Source organism: Primulina eburnea, chromosome 15 (genome assembly GCF_022965805.1).
Source record: "Primulina eburnea isolate SZY01 chromosome 15, ASM2296580v1, whole genome shotgun sequence".
Lineage (NCBI taxonomy): Eukaryota > Viridiplantae > Streptophyta > Magnoliopsida > Lamiales > Gesneriaceae > Primulina > Primulina eburnea.
This window is the reverse complement of record NC_133115.1, coordinates 35,928,524-35,946,155: the sequence shown is the minus strand read 5'-3', so window position 1 is coordinate 35,946,155 and position 17,632 is coordinate 35,928,524. Positions and strand designations below refer to the sequence as shown.

The window sequence follows — 17,632 nt, the reverse complement described above, 5'->3', positions numbered from 1 at the left end:
ATGTGGCGTTAAATCGTGTAAGGCGGCGACGGTTATAGATCAACCGTCGCTAATTGTGACCTTAAATCGAAATTCGGACTCATTTTCGGCAGCGTGCTAATAATATGCATGCCGTGAATAATACTATTAACGGCGTGCGATTAATGTACGCCGTTAATATCTGAACACGAATTTTTTTTAAAAAAAATGATTTATTTTTAACAGCACACATAAACTTGCACGTCGTTAATAATTCTATTAACGGCGTTCGTTTATTGTGAGCTGTCGTTTATATAATTTATTAACAGCGCACAAAATTGCAAGCTGCAAATATTACTATCCGCAGCGTGCGTTTAATGCACGCCGTCCATAGTAATATCCACAGCGTGCTTTTAATGCACGCTGTTAATAGTATCAAGTTACTATCCGCAGCTTGCTTTATATGCACGCCGTCGATAGTACTATCCGCAGCGTGCTTTTAAAGCACGCCGTTAATAGTATCAAGTGTAACACTATTAACGACGCACAGGTCGGTGCACGCCGTGAAAAGTAGTATTCGCAGCGTGTTTTTAATGCACGCTGTTGATGACGTGCTACGGAAAGTCATTTTTCTTGTAGTGACCTCAGAGTGTTTGCTTAGACATTTTTCATGTCATAACAAAGATATTTTATAAGAGAATATATAAAACAATATTTGAGGCATGAATAAGATTATAAATGATTTGACAAGGGATATTTGGGGGAAATAGACCTGGTCAAATTTTTTTTAAAAAAAAATAACCTCCCCATGTAGTGAACAAATACACTACATGAGGCTATTTTTTTTAAAAAAATGTTGACCAGATCAGTTACAAATCAAATCAGCCCTGATTGATAATATAAAGATGATAAATCAACGAATGCATGATATTAATTCAACATGAGATAAAACAAAGATGATTGTGAATGGCTAAGAATCCCAACTTTAAAACCAATAATAATAAATTTAGACTTCATTCTCCTCTTCTTCCTCCATGGTCTGGCACATTTTTCTGCCCATAGTTTCAGGCAGGCACGAGACAAACAACCTACATAAAGAAACTATCACTCCAAACATCCCATAAGACATAAACCCATTCTTTCTGTCAGCAGCCACAAGCACCGGGCCGGGAACTCCGCCAACCACCAGCACCTACCTCACCATTGACACTGCGGAGTAGGAAATAATTCCAGCGTACGTGTAAATCAAGACCACGTTGAAAGCCATGCACACACTGAAAAAGAAACCAATTCAAGCCCGATTTGAAGCCCTTTCCTGCTCACCAAAACACATGTGGCGCTGCCAATCCATCAGCATTGATAGTCCCAGCCTCGAAACCTTTCTGTTCAGCTTCCCTATAAGGAAAAAGGTCATCAGTGATGCTGGGAATTCCGACACTGCATTTAAAGTGATGCTCGAGTACAAATCAAAAGACAAATTGCCCAATCCCAAAGGCATGCCGTAGTAAATCAAGTCAATGCCGAATCCCACCATCATGACAGCCAAGAGTTGTCGCAAGTCCTAGCGTTTCTTCAGCAAGATCTCCATGGCAGCGTAAATATCGGTCTCTCGAGTTTTAATCTCTTCCGGCCACTGAATACACACGTCAATGCAGGGGCGGATTTAGTGTAGGGCGAAAAAGTTTTTAGTATATATTAATTTTTTTTAAACTAAATATATAAACCGATATATACATATGGCCCCCCAAAATGAATGATACGTCCATGTATCTCAGTGGCTAAAGCCAATTATAACGTTTGATCCGTCCGAGTTCGAAATCTGAAGAAACCTTTTTTTTGCTTAGCGACGGTTGTGACGAAAACTGTCGCAAACTTTGCGACGGTTTTTCAAAAACCGTCGCCATATAGCGACGATAGTTGAAAAACCGTCGCAAAATAAACTAAACGGCCCCCCAGTTCCCACATCCTAGATCCGCCCCTACGTCAATGAAGCTCTGTGTTAGTTTGCTTTCATTCACCGATGACGCGATAATTCTGACCGTCGCAGCAAATTCATCTTTTTGTAAAAAAAAATAACTATACTATATAGATGCATGGAGATAGGTTTTGTGTTTTGGGAAACTAATTTGCTGGGAAAGGCCGCGTTATCAACTACATCAGAATTACCAACGGATATGGAAAAATCAGCTCGATTGAGTGAAGTTTAGTTGAAAAAAATGAAGTAATTTTTTCCGATAATTTTAAGTTGGAGACTGAGTTTATTTTTTAAAAACATATAAATTGTTGGCCATTAATTAATATACACATGGTGTTTGGATCTTCGAACTGATCCGAAGCACGAAACAAGAGGGCTGCAGTGCAGAAGTCAGAACAATCAATGATGCAGTTTAAAACTTAGATTAGGGTCCAAAGTGGGTAGCTCGCCATTAATTTCAACGCCATATAGTATTTATAAGTGGTTCCATTTTGTGATTAATGCACTGATTGTGATGTTAGAACTTCGTAGGGAAGAAACCCTTTAATTAAATATTATTTCACGTTAAAATACCAAGATCTCCACAGTTAAAATACTAAAATTATATGATTTATTTATTTTAAAAAAATTATATAAATATCACGTCAAAGTATTTGTATATGCGTTGATCAATTTTATATATAATAAAAGCAATTATACATGTCATCATTATTAAATATCTTTTTTTTGAAAGAGACATTCTATTAACCAAATTTTTAATAAATAGTTAGTTATTTTTATAATATTTTTAATATGGTCGGATAAACAAACAAATATATTTGATACAATATTTATAAATTTAAAATAATCGGTGAGCTAGTTTTTTTCTTTAACGAAAATAAATGAGTAGGTTATTACAACAGGAATGGTCAATTTGTATTTGTGTCGCGATAATTATTGTCGTCCTCCAGTTAATGCGCCACGTGCCAATGTCGTGTTAAACGGGCCGAGCTCATGACTATTGTATAGATATATGGCATTGGGCTTTTGTTAGGTCCAAAGCCGAACATCACATCTCTTGACTCGGTTCATTCAATAATAAATATGTGTTTAAACAACTATTCTCTTAAAATATTTGAAAATTAAAAAATATTATGTTTTACCTTCGTTCTAAAAACATAAAAAAAGCATATAATAATTTTTCGTTAAAAACTATATGTAAAGAAAACTATTTTAAAAATATTTTTCACATTTTTATCCAAATACATATTTAAAATTTTTTATCCAAATACATATTTAAAAATTTTCTCATTTATAAAATACTAAAAATAATTTCTAAATTATTTGTCAAGGTGAAAGTAAAATAACAAGGTTCAGTTTACACCAACCATTTCTATATTTATTTGTTATTTTTAAAATTTAGTCTTGCCTTGGAAGTTGAGCTACCAATTGGCGTCAATATATATGTTGACCCACTTGGAGCCAATTGATGCCGACTCTCCAACTCTTCGTATCCACAACGTTTGATTTGCCTCTACTAATGCGTCCTTTTCTTGTAAACCATATACCATAAAAACTTGTGTGATACGATCTCATAGTCGTATTTTATGAGATAGATATCTTATTTAAGATATCCATAAAAAATATTATTTTTTATTCTGAATATTGGTAGGATTGACACGTCTCACAGATAAAGATTCGTGAGACCGTCTCGCAAGAGGCCTACTCAAACATTTATGGGAAAGAAGAAAAATTTTGAATTTAACTTTTGCGGATCATAACTAAGAACCTAAAAAAAATCTCCCATTTGAATTTTTTTTTCAGTTTTATGAACTTTAATTGATTAGAATTCCGAGTTTAGGTGCGTCGAAATTTGTTGTTGAAATGTATAGATCGGAAGCGATGTATGGGACAATATTAAATTTGATAAGAAATAAAGAAACTAATTTCTTTAAGGTAGTAGGATCCTGCCCTAAAGTATATAAATATGTTGCTACATGGTAAAACAATATATCAATAGGTGGGTGAAATACATATCCTACTTGGTACGAGATTTGATATATTATCTTAGATTTGTTTGGTTTGCCCGAAGGGTGCCAATTGCCCAACTACTTTGCCAAACGGCTATACATTTCCGTGGGGGAAAGAAGGGTAAAGATAATCGAGTGGAGCGTCATAAAAAAATGCCATGAGATCATATTTTTAAAATAAAAGTTTTAAAAAATTATAAGTTTGATTTATTTCAATAAAAAATAGGTATCGGACTTTTAGTTTCCATTATTAATTAGAATGATCAGTAATACTTTATGGGTGTGTTTGGTTGAGTGGATTAACTAAGGATAGATTAATAGTCCAATATTTATCGTTAAAATTTTAAGTTGTTTTAATAATCATTTTGATCCGGTTTAAGATCCAATTTTATGGATAATTATTTGATTAATAAAATTGGATCTTAAACCGGGTCAAAATGATTATTAAAACAACTTAAAATTTTAACGATAAATATTGGACTATTAATCTATCCTTATTTAATCCACTCAACCAAACACACCCTATACGTTCAACTAATATACATTTATATCTTAGAGAGGATTTGGTCTATGCTGCACCGGAACCCATGTTATATTTTATACAAAATGCTCGCGCAAATATCTAAAATTAAAACAAAAATGCATTCGTGACGTGTTTGATTTCGGTTCACAAATCCAAACTCGATTTGTTTAGAGGTGGAAATACTAAAAATATCTATAATATTCAAACTTAAAAAGCCATTGAAAATAAATCTAGTTTTTGGCATGAATTATGATGAGAAATTCTGCGACAAAACATGGCTCGTGTTGGTTTTATAGTATTGGGATATATTGGTTTATAAGTATATATTAATAGTAGTAAAATAACAGTGACACAAAATTGTAGTGAGAAGTAAGCTATTACAATTTACAGCTGGAGAAACTCCCCACTCGAGAAAATTTCATGGGACTCCCGTACTAAGTTATATCCTAATAAAACATGTCTTAAAACGGTAGGTGCATACATAATAACTTGATGACAATTGCAGCAGCAATATACCCCTCTCATTTGGAGTGGCTCGGAAGAATAAAAGAAGTAATGAGACGACAATTTCAGTCCAAAAGCGACAGCTCCCCTCCCCGATCCCCAAAAAACACCTCTATTTCACTATAATATCACTCTTAATTTGTCATCTTCTGATCTCACTCTCTGCCGTTGGGTAGATGGACGGTCCCTTTTGTCCCTTCTTGAGCCTAAAGCTACCGATTCTTTCACTCTAAAACTCACAATATATCTTCTCTATGCTGGAATCTCCATCTCTTGTTCTTGGTTTCTTTTTCTTTTGATCTCATCAACACTTGGGATTGCTAAAAGTGCTGCATTTGCGTAGAAACGATGGCTTCGAGGGGTCATAGGAAACAGAGGTGGTGTGTTCAACAGCTGACTCCTTTGATGGAAGGCCCGGATTTAGGAATGGAAAGTCAAGAAGGGAAACAAAAGGAGAGTTCTTGGGAAATTATCAGGGAATGGTTCGGAATGGAGAGAAGTGTGCCACCCGGAGGTAGCAGCTTTCCATCGTCACCGCCGTTGTACGGATCCGGAAACGTTAGTCCAGCGAAGATGCAAGATTTAAGACTTCTACTCGGCGTTTTGGGATGCCCACTCGCTCCGATTCCCATTTCAAACAAACCCATCTCGAAACTTCACATTAAAGACATCCCCATCGTGAGTGATCGAATTAAGCAACTGTAAATTGTTTATTTCTGGTTATACGTTCAGCCCATTTGAATTTGATTTGGATACAGGAGACATCTGCGGCGTATTACATAATTCAGCAATACTTGGCGGCAACAGGGTGCTCAAAGCAGCAAAAATGTGCGAAGAACATGTACACATCTGGGGTTGTGAAACTGATACGCTGCGAAACGGAGATTTCGTCTGGCAAAAGCGTGAGAACGATGGGTTCAAGAAGCGGTGAAAATGGGTGTTTTGTAATGTGGCAAATGTCGCCGGGTATGTGGTCACTTGAACTGGCGGTCGCCGGAAATAAAGTGGTCGCCGGCAGCGACGGAAACATTGCGTGGAGGCATACGCCATGGCTCGGTACTCATGCAGCTAAAGGTCCCCAACGTCCTCTACGTCGTATCATTCAGGTAAATTAATATATTAAATTCTGTACAATAACTAATTGCATTCACGAATCTGTATTAAATTTTGGGTTTTGATGTAATTACGCAAAAAATTAATGGGCAAAGCGTGAGGATAACAGGTTCCAAGAAACGTTTTTAATCAATAAATAGCATGAATTTAATTTAGTGATGGATATGGGAACTGACAGTGTCCCCTGCTTTACCCAACACTTATCTTTGGACACGCACATAATTTATGAAAACAGAGCATGTGGATACGGATACTATCTGACATCATCACTTATTTATTTTGTATCCCAATTATTTTCCGTGTTAAATTTTTCGTATAACGTTGTACGACATTTGATCTAGATCTCGTTGATCATTTTATATAATTTTATTTATTTAAAATAAATATCGAGTGATAGTAAATGCTCGTGATATATAATGTTTTGTAGTCGAATTATATTATATTATATTACTTATATAATAAAAGTGTATGATTGAAGATACATATACTTTTGATTTTGGTGCTTTTACTTTTTTTAAACTCCCATCCTTTATATTTCTTTCATTTTCGCCATTATTTTATCCATTACAAAGATACATATTCCTCTGTCAAACCAAGAAAAGCTGTGCCAAAGAGAGATGCAGCTACCAATCTACAAAATTTCAAATATCCTAAAGAGATCACATGCTGCCACACTCTTGGATCCGTAAAAACCATTCAAATTCAAAGATTTGCTATGTCTTACTCCGATTGGGACCACAAATATCAAATGGCAGCTAGATTTATTATCATTATGTAAAAAAAAATAATTTTAAAATATTTTTCACCATTGCGCAGGGCCTGGATCCGAAGAGCACCGCAAGCCTCTTCGCAAAAGCACAATGCCTGGGCGAGAAACGAATCGGAGACGACGATTGCTTCGTCCTGAAAGTAGCTGCGGATCGAGCAGCGGTCATGGAGAGAAACGAGGGCCCGGCAGAGGTAATCCGCCATGTTCTCTACGGATACTTCAGCCAGAAGAGTGGCCTCTTAATCTACATGGAGGACTCTCACCTCACCAGAGTACATTCCACGGAAAACGACACCGTGTACTGGGAGACCACCATAGGTAGCAGCATTGGAGATTATAGAGACGTCGATGGGATATTGATCGCGCATCAAGGGAGGACCGTCGCCACTGTGTTCCGATTCGGGGAGACGTCTATGCATCACAGCAGGACGAGGATGGAAGAGATATGGAGGATACACGACGTTGTTTTCAACGTGCCTGGACTTTCATACGACTCCTTCATTCCTCCTGCGGATATTTTTGATACAGAACAAAAACTAGTTTCCCCGTGATCATTGGATTTTAGACTAAATATCTTTTGCCAATAATTTGCTCCGATGGGGAATGAGTAATTATGTTTAATCATTGTATATCTTTTGTACCTCTGAATATTTTCGATCTCCCTTGATCATGCAACTAAAAAGAGAACCACCACAGCATCTCGCGAATTAAGCAGCACTGGCAATTCTTTGCTACTTTTTAAAAGTTTAAATAAAAATTGTATATTATTTTCCTCTTTTGCATACTACCCCGGTACCTCCATCCCATACTTTTATTTGTGTTTTCGCAATAAATAATTAGAAATTTTTTTTTGTAGATTAATTAATAAAATAATTGATAAATAGTACTAAATACAGACATTGGACTATATATTTAGGACGTTTGAAATATGAAATGCAACATTTATATTTATCATCGACGCAAGAAGAAATATTATTTAAAGTTTTTGAAGCTCTCCCACAAAGACTAGTGGCTTGTTTGATTTTATATTTGATACTTTTATGAGATATTTGAAGGACGTGTCTTTTTATAAATTGAATTGAAAATAATAATGTATTTTGTCTTTAATTTTTAAATGTGATATTTTTAACCATAATTAGTTTGTATTACAGAGTGCTGTGGTTTTTGACAAACTCCACCAACTCTCAATTAGTCCATGTCCGAGAAGAATTATTTGAGAAAAAAAACTAAAATATATATACGTGAAATGTAAAATCAAATATATATATATATATATATATATATATATATATATATATATATATATATATATATATATATATATATATATATATATATATATAATATCCTTATTTTATATATGATAGAATGAAAATGCATCTGAAGTATTTCACAATTAGAAGTGATATACATACGACACATTGTGCTTTCCGTGAGTTTCACCTTCTTTACCTGAGTTTTATATGATAATTGTATGTGCTGTTAAGATCTCCCAGATACTAGCTAGCCTCACTTCTTTGGGCTGATCTTACTAACTTGTTGGGATTACGTACATAAAATTAACCCATGAAAGCGTGTCGAGCTACGCCCTCGGCATGGTAAGTCATCAGCTCGACTAGTTGTCCAAAACTTACTAGCCGGCCGGGAGGTTGGAAACTCAGTCAAGTGTTAGAGATTTTGGGAATCCAGGAATGTATAGTAAATTATTGATATAATCATGATCATATACCCAGAGTTAGCCAATACTTGTGTTATTTTACTGCTGTATATAGTCATAGTCTAATAATGTGTACTAACTGAGATGATGGAATATCATGTTATCAGAGATAACTCTTTTCAATAGGCTGTAGTACTATATACTTTATATGTCATATGAGAATAAAAGTAGTATTTTTAAATATGAAGCACATTTTTCATTTGGAATCGTTTCTAGGAAAGCAAACAGTCGATCTTGCTAGCTATCTTCATCTGTTGAAGCTCTTGGGCTTGGGCTTTAAGGCACCAAACCAAACGTAAAGACTTTGCTCTACTCCAAATTAAAATTTTCAACTGGTTGAGCTAGCAATGAACCGCCAATTTCTCGTAAAAATCCACTTGCATTGCATGGGAGTGCGGGCCAAAAGGAAGATATATGATAAAAAAATCAACGAGCGAATGACCATTTTTTCAGTATTCCGTGTTCCGGCGACGCAAGGAATACGCATGAAATGAGGAGTCTCTCTTTTCAAACTGCTTTCGATGGCAGACTAATCGACTTTGCTCTCATAAAGTTAGAAGCTTCATCGATATTTGTACACACAGAATTGCGTTTTCTTCTTCCTACCCTCAACCCTCCCTTTAGCTTGCTTGCTTTCTTTGTTTCTTTATTTTTATTTTATTTTATTTTTTTGTAACCCATTAATAATTTGTAAATTCGTTTTTCTTTCAGTTAAGTTTTTCTCAGTTTAATATCAATAAAAAGTTTTTCCTATTTTTGAATGTGCATGTAAATGTATAATTATTGTATTACATGATAACATATTCAGTATTTATTTTATATTTTAATATTTTAACATAAAATCATTTCATTTTTGTTTCAGATCTCATTTAACTCTTAATTTGTTTTTTTTTTAATTCAGCTTATTAATGTGTCATAACTTCTCATCTTTTTGAGTTAAAAAATATTTATGAAATTATTTCCCATTAATTAATCATAATTTCTATCGAGTCCAAAGTTTTTTTCATTTAAAATAAAAAATGTCGATTTGAAATTCCATACATTTAATAGTTCTTCTGAAAAAGTCTCTACTTAAAAAAATTTAGAGTTTCTTTGGCATTTTTTATTATTCATGAAATTTAATTTAATTTTTATAATTCTCAAATTATTATTCTATTTTTATTGAAAACTAGAGAGATAATGGAATGGCACAATAGCTATTAAAAATTAAAATAGATTTAAGTAAAAGTTAAAAATTAAATAAAATTCCTTTATTTTATGATGCAATTCTTCCTGACTTGTGAGTTTTAAAAAGTAAGGTTGGAATGTGATTAACAAAACATTCCCCATAAAAAAATCGTGGTTACTGTAAGAATACCTCGATCTGATGTTCACAATTCAAAGATGATACCAAAGGAATATGGAAGTGTAAAGAAGAGAAAAGATCGAGCATGAAAATTCGATACTCTTTGTCGGCTTTCATGTCCCAAATACAGAAATTTTTGGAACCATTAGTTTTTCTTTACTCTTTTGTAGCATATCAGAGCTAATATTTTCTTGACTAATTATTTAGTATCTAATTAACATTATTTTAAGAATTAAATCACGATAAAGCAGAGTCAAAAGAGGAGCGAATATCAAATTACTACGTACAGATTAGTTGATTATATGATTGATCTTTTCAAAAATAAAAAATCTTTAATCTTATTTTAAGAAAGACAATTTGTTGCCCTCAATGTGATTTAAACAGTTATTTAACTATTCACAATCACTGTAGCCACGCCATGTTCTATGGCTTTAATTTAAAACCCCTTCCTTTTTCTTTCATTATTTAAAATTTTATGCATCAATATGGTGTTACCTAAAATATTAAGTACCGGTTAATTCAGTTATATTTTTAGTAATATTAGATTACAAAAAAATCGATAGACATTTTAGAATTAAAACATTAATTCAAGGTGTTTCGTGTACAATTTTTAACTTGCAAAATTTGTGGTAATATTTATAAATACATTTGGAATTTTTGAATGTTCTGTACAAAGTTTTGCCGGCCAAAATGACAATAATCGTTTAAATAATAGTGAAATTATTTTTACTTTTTCTGGGTTATTGCAAGACAAGATAGACAACAATTTTAAAAAATGAAAGTTTAATCTCATCTTTTAATAGATAAAAAAACTCTTTTATTTGGAAATAATTAATTAATTAGGCAAACTAAAACAAGGGTGCTCCATAGTTAGAGAAACAAAATATCAATGCATGGTAAAATTCCAAACCTCTTAATAATAAGATTATGGGCATTATAATAAAGTACTTATGACTGATTAAAGAAAGAAATTAAAATTTTCAATATTATAGAAATGATTAAATCACTTAAGTAATCACCCGAATGGCGAGTTCCGGCCATGAGTCACTCCGCCGGCACTGATGGCATGGGGATTCATCCGGCGAGGAGATGGCCTTTCGAGCTTCATCCCATCAAATTTCTTTTCCCTCCTTGCGTTGTGATCTCCGGAAGAAACGGGCTTCGCTTCGTAAAAATCCCCTCCCGATGATTCAATTTCGCCGCCTCTCTCAATCGACAAAGGAGCAATCTGAACATGGTGATCATCAATATTGCATGATGCAGCAGCCGAACCCAATTCCTGAAGCCTCAAATCATCGGCCCAAATATAAGGGCTTTTACCAGTGTTGCTGTTGTATGGACTTGGCCTCTTTCTTGTAAAGAAATTATCGTTGTTGTTGCTCCGCATGAATGGATCCATGGACGATGATCTCTCCATGGTTTGATGATGAAGTTGATCGAGATGATCACTACTTCCGTAAATGTTGAGATCTTGAAGAGATGGAAAACTCATGGCGGAAACTTCAGGGTTAATATTGGGCTTGTTGTAGCTCGCGGAAGCAGCGGCCGCCATGTTTTCTCCTGCCAGAGTTTGACATGCTTTTTCAAGAATGGCCTGCATGTATTTCCCTTGAGCCTCAATTCTCAGTTGAAGATGTCTTTGCACCTGTAAAATTCACATGGATATAGATTTTTTTCATTGAATATGAATACACCATAACGAGAATATTATCTAGAAAAATATATAATTCAATGGTTTTTCAGAAGCTAGCTAGCTGTTTACCTCTAGTTGTTCATGGAGCCTTCTGTTCACCTCCATTTGCATCCTAATCGGGTCAATTATACCATCAGTGCTTATACAGACAATTCATTGAAGTACTAACCCATGAAGATAACGAAACACAACGTACTCATTCATGTTGCGTCCATATGCATTCCAGATGATGATGCAATGTTGTTTCGTTGAAGTTCTAAAGATGAAACTACAAGTAACTTTTTCAATCATTAATGCTTATTAAAAGGTAGATTCAAGATTGAAAAATGAAAAAACGGCACTGCATGCATATAATATATTAACTTATAAGAGTTAATAATTTGAGAAATAAATCTTACCATCTTTCATTGAATGATCACTAAATTCTTTGTGAGGCTGCTTTCCAAGCCTGAATTTCTGAAAGTACAGAACCATGAAATTAGTTATAAATCACATCTGCAAATAAAAAAATTAGCTCCACGAAGACGAGTCGATCCTGAAACTCTCATGATATAAAAACTAAGGATTATGTTCACAGAAAAAAAATGATGATAAATTTACATATATGTATATGTGTGTGTGTGTGTATTTATATATATAACCCGTGATAGATGGAAAAAAACCTGAAGATGGCTCTTCAGATGATATAGAGTCAAGCCCTTGACCCCCATAACTCTCATGATAGTCTTTGGCGTCGCCTCTAGATGACAAATCAAATTACAGATAACCAAGAAAACGGATTTACAACAAGTACCGGTCATTGAAAATGATAAATATGACGCATATATACTAAAGGTACATACTATCAGGGCCCCCGAGTTGAGTAACAGCATCGACGAATCGTTCATGAAGCTCAACGGTCCACCGGAGACGAGGCTTTGGATCAGTAGTAAGAACAAGGCCCGAATCTCCTTGAACACACATGGATCGCTCGTGAGGATTCATACTCGATGGTTTCTTGGAATGGAACATTCTTTACGTTCCTCTCCTACTTTCTCTCACTACTGCTATCGAATAAGAAGATATTCAAGAACAAATGCTGTACGCAGAGAGAATAAGGTCTGGTTTTGAAGAGGAGAAAAGGGACGACTGTGTTTCTCTAATTAATAGAATGAAATAGACACCGGTATGTAATCTAACCCTAATGAAAAATAAAAGATAAAAGTAAAGAAAATTTGGCCTTTAGTGCTATATATTTCCAAATCACCTTTAGTCGCAAAACATTAAATAATTAATATTTCAATATTAAAGTTCTTTATTTTGCTAGAATCTTTAAATTTCTCAACACCAGAAAAAAAAACACACACAAAAAATTTATTTATACTATACGTACGCACACAAAATATTCTTGTAGTAATTATCTATCAATCTTATTTGTTGTGGTCAATTAGCTGATCAGTTTTCAAACCCATTAAAGTATATTTAATTTATTCCGTACACGTTACTATCCCTTTAATTTTGTGTTATTATCATAAAACTCATGCATATTGAAAATAAAACACTTTCAAATCTAATATATATATATATATATATATATATATATATATATATATATATATATATATATATATATATATATATATATATATATATGAATTGAAACTAACATTGGATTACTATAGATGGTCAATGATAAAAGTTAAGAGTAGTAGCCAACTAGGGTGCGCAAAGCAAGCAATAAATCTACAGCTTCTCTCCTTTTTAATCAGTTCTAAAGCTTGGGGAGTTCAATATCTCCAGTGCTTTTGTGGGATAGAAGATTTGAATGCTCCCTCGCTTTCTATTACAAACCACAGACAGACAAACAAAAACAAAAGTCCCAATTCCCAATTCCCAATTCCAATTCCACATGTTTAATGAAAAAAATTCCAAAGTTATACAAAGCCAGCCCCAATCTCTTTTCATACTTCATATGCATATTACAACATTAATGCAATTAAAATAGATAGAAATTTTAGGTACTTAATTTATGTTTATGCAAGATGGAATCAAGATTTTTCGTTATCACGTGAGTTCACGAAAATGTTTATGTTACTGCATCAAGACATTTATGTTTACACATGTGTAATTAGAATCTGTCTATTAAATAGTTTCCCCATTATATATAAAAGGGTAACGCATTAAAAGTTGAGGTTTAACTTTTAATGGCTTATTTAATCTATAATAATAATAATAATAATAATAATAATAATAATAATAATAATAATAATAATAATAATAAAATCTTATTGTAGTAAACAAAAAAAAAAAGAAATATTGAAAAAGCGGGTTGGATAGACATGGGGATGCTTGCTTGAATTTTAAGCATATTAATATTCTTTCTCGAATTTATTCCTCAAATTGAATATATTCCCCCTCCTTTGAGTTCAATAAGCGGGACCATACATACATACATTACATATACATATACTTCCAAACTTTTTAACACTTCGATTTGATTAAATGGGTGTGATTTTAAATTACATGCACAGACCCAATTCAACCATAACAGATCCCTTGCAAATTTAAGTTTCATGGGTAAGACAGTGAGTGAGTCCACTCGGTTTCTAATCTTATTGGGAATCTGATTCGTGCAGGACCATTTCATTTTCATGGGCTTATTTTTATCTCAAAAGTCTAAAAACGTGGAGGCCTTCAAGATCAAGACTCCAGATATCACAAATTCGTTCAAGATATTATGATACAGTCTTACATATTTTAAGTATGCAAGACAGTCAATTCGATCAATATGCGTAGTGAAAACTAATAGTTTCGCCATAAAAATAATATTTTTTCATGAGTCAAGTCGAACTCATGAAACGGTCTCATGATAATTTTATATATATTTGTAAACGCGGATTTACAAATTAAGTTTTTAGAAAAATATATGTATAAAATGAGATTTCGTGGACTTTATCTTAAATTCACAGTTCTTGAATGCGCGTCCTAGCCAAGAACCAGCAACATTTCAGTGCCTGACCCCTTGAAGAGGAGGGTTATGTGGCGAATGTGATAAAAATTACAGAAAATCCAACTTCTAATATAAGAAATTGTGATCAATGGTTGTCCATTCTAATCTTTTCGGTTAAGTGTCAAAAAAGGTAAGTAAACTAGGAATAAAAATTTCCACAAGTTACAGCAAAGTTAATTTTGCCATTTTGATGGAAAATATATAGGAATCTACAACTAAAATGGTGTAAAATGCTAGAAATCCTACGCTAATCTAGAAAGCTTATGGATATTGACATGAAATTTACAATGGAACTCGAAATAAAGCTAGAACTCTAGAGCTATGAAATTTGGAGAAAAAATTGCAGAGTTCTGCGGTTTTTGTTGATGATTGTTCGTGTGTTCTGTCTGCCTTGGTTCCTTGTGCATGTTTTGTTGTCTGGTTCCTCGCCTCAGAGTGATCTCCAAACTGCTTCACTCCACAACCTGGTCGGAAGTGGTAGGGGCATGACGTGGTTGACAATTAGTTTTGTATGGTGGGCTATGGGCCTATGGCAGGGGTGGGCAACAGATAGGGTTACCTGAACTCGAACTCTTTTGGGTGCATTTTTTGGGTAAATCGGGTTATTCGTCAGCCGAAACCCCGACTATATTTAGTGGGGTTAGGGTCAAGGTAGAAAATGTCTACCCGAACTACCAGATCGGATACTCGAGAACTTGAATTGTTTTTATTTTAGATTTGATCTTAAACTACACACACAAAGTTAGCTTTTTTACTTTTTATTTTAGAAATATAAGTGATTTTGCAAGCCCATTAAATATAGATGACAAATGTTTCACGTCTCCCCTCCTCCATTAACTATAACCGAATTGAAGTACTGATCAAATAGATAAAATCCACAAGCTAAAGGAGGTTTAAGTAGAGATTCAAATGAAGTGAGATCGAAAGAAGTATATATATGTTTTTAATTAGTCTGCTTGATACCTCGATTTACATATATTTTTTTATACCTCGATTTACATACTTGTTAATTTTTATTACTTATTTTAAATAGTTTCAAAAATGAATTTTTCTTGTTTAGTTTAGTGTGAAATTAGACATGATTATTTTCATAATATTATTTTTTTCTGGATATTTTTTTTTGTAGTTACGAAATAAGAAAACTAAGTTTTTTTTAGGTGAATTCCAGAACCCAACCCAAACACAATATTATTGGGTACCCGACTAGTCGGATGGTCTCCAGAGTCGGGTCTCGTTCAGGCAATAAAAAACCACCCAAAAAATCAAGGACCCAATCCAAACTACTCGAAACCCGAAAGGCGAAAACCCGATCCGTGCCCACTCCTAGCTATGAGTGACTTTCTTCTTTGCTCGGCCAATTCGGGATGACTCGACTCCTATGGCCCATTATAGCGATTAATAATTTGACTTAGTAGTTTTGGGCCAAGCCTGTTTATTTTGAAGCCCGTGGGCTGAAATGAGCAACAGGCAAGGGCCCATGACTTGCAAAAGACGCTGTTAATATGGCTCCGATGTAAGGGTAATTATGTAGTTTCGAGAGGTCCAATTCAAACCCCACCTACTTATATTTTTAACGGATATATCATATATGTATGACAGTTTCCTTTCAATTCCCTCGTCTCCCCCAAATTTTATGGCAGTGTGTGTGTAAGAAATTCGAGGAGCGTTTGAAGACTTGATACTTCGGATCATTTATGAGCTTGTTGGAAGACATGGTGACCGCTAAGGTACGTAAAACTCTTATTTGATTTCTAGTGTGTTACTTGGATCTCATTGTTGAAAAGGGTTACTTTCTTGATAATCGCGGAACCTAAATGCAGGCTTTGCGGATATGTATGTTTTTTTTTGTTTGCTCTAATTCTGCGATTTTATTGATTTTCTTTGCGGAGACCTAAATTGTTAAGAACTTGTACTATTCCCGTGACTTTCTTGACAATCACAAATAATTTTATGTCTTTCTTGATTTTCCTTCTTCTTTTGGAATAGTTTTGCTATGATCTGTCTCTTCTTGATATCCAGCCATTTAGGATTCAAGGACCAAAATTGTTTCAACAGTTTTGTAATTTTCTCGATTTTCTTTACCATTAGAAATCACTTATGAGTTTGCAATTTTATGTATTTTTTGTAATTTTCCTTATAATTAAGGGACGATTGAAGCAGCACGCAAATCAGCCTACCCGGATTCATAAAATGAATAACAGCGGTAATTTCTGATTTTCATGATTAGTGTTGAAGTAATTTTTTTCCTCGATTCTTGTTTAGTGGTTTTTTTTTGTTGGTAATATGTACTTTGCATACGTAGGGGAAGTGAAGGATTCCAAGAGTTTCAAGGTTTTTACCGAAGCAGAAAAAGAACAAGTTTGTGATTCCATCAACGACCAAACCAAGTAAATACTAATTAGTTTACTATGTTTCCATCTCTGTTTTTGTCCTTCAGATTACACGTACATTCTGGCTCTGCTATTATAGTTTAGCAGCCTTGATATGGATTTCATGACATGTAAAATCAATCAGGTTGTAGCAATACTTAGAGACTTTTAGGGACCAAACTCTGGCCTACAGTACAACATAGTTACAAAATATTACCTTGATCTTCCAACCTAATGAACTCCTTGAAAGATATATATGTCATTAACTCTTAAGCAAAAGCTGGGACTTCAATCCTGCCAGTATCAGAACAAAACAATTTGCCGTTGCATTAAAAGAAATAATTTTTCTCACCAAAGCGAGCCCAGGGTTTTTGTAGAAACAGAAAGTTTTTTTTTTTAAAAAAAGAAACTTTGCACGTAAGCAATAAGATATGGGAGAAGCAAGACCTAAGAGCAAACAAGAAGTGGAACAACATGTTGGTGGACGAGTAATTTAAATATGATCCCCACATTTATTTGCCTTACATAGTTGAAGCATTGGAAAAGTTAAATCAAATTCCATCAGGAAAAAGTGAAAATATGGGACATTTTGAAAAGCATTTAAAACAATTACTGGCATGTATATTATTTGCGAGACCAAGGGTACCTTCTGATCCTTCTGATTATTC

At 34.0% G+C, this 17,632-nt stretch overlaps 2 protein-coding genes across 2 annotated transcripts; one reads left to right on the top strand and one right to left on the bottom strand.

The window, feature by feature from the left end:
- Window positions 1-5,000: 5,000 nt before the first annotated feature.
- LOC140814957 (uncharacterized) lies at window positions 5,001-7,630 on the top strand. The gene is made up of 3 exons (XM_073174053.1): window positions 5,001-5,647; window positions 5,728-6,075; window positions 6,899-7,630. The coding sequence occupies exons 1-3, from the start codon at window positions 5,318-5,320 to the stop codon at window positions 7,400-7,402; spliced, it is 1,182 nt and encodes a 393-aa protein (XP_073030154.1). The 5' UTR covers window positions 5,001-5,317; the 3' UTR covers window positions 7,403-7,630.
- Window positions 7,631-10,807: 3,177 nt separating this feature from the next.
- LOC140813864 (myb family transcription factor IPN2-like) lies at window positions 10,808-12,745 on the bottom strand. The gene is given in 7 exon segments (XM_073172645.1): window positions 10,808-11,558; window positions 11,676-11,718; window positions 11,803-11,822; window positions 11,825-11,874; window positions 12,005-12,062; window positions 12,269-12,345; window positions 12,449-12,745. Coding segments are annotated over 7 exon segments (1,047 nt in total). The 5' UTR covers window positions 12,618-12,745; the 3' UTR covers window positions 10,808-10,928.
- Window positions 12,746-17,632: the final 4,887 nt, after the last annotated feature.

Excerpts from the sequence above, each read along its gene's own strand:
- LOC140814957 (XM_073174053.1), top strand. The coding sequence starts at position 5,318 with ATGGCTTCGAGGGGTCATAGGAAACAGAGGTGGTGTGTTCAACAGCTG. Across the intron at positions 5,648-5,727 it reads ACATTAAAGACATCCCCATC|GAGACATCTGCGGCGTATTA; the intron begins GTGAGTGATCGA and ends ATTTGGATACAG. Across the intron at positions 6,076-6,898 it reads CTCTACGTCGTATCATTCAG|GGCCTGGATCCGAAGAGCAC; the intron begins GTAAATTAATAT and ends ACCATTGCGCAG.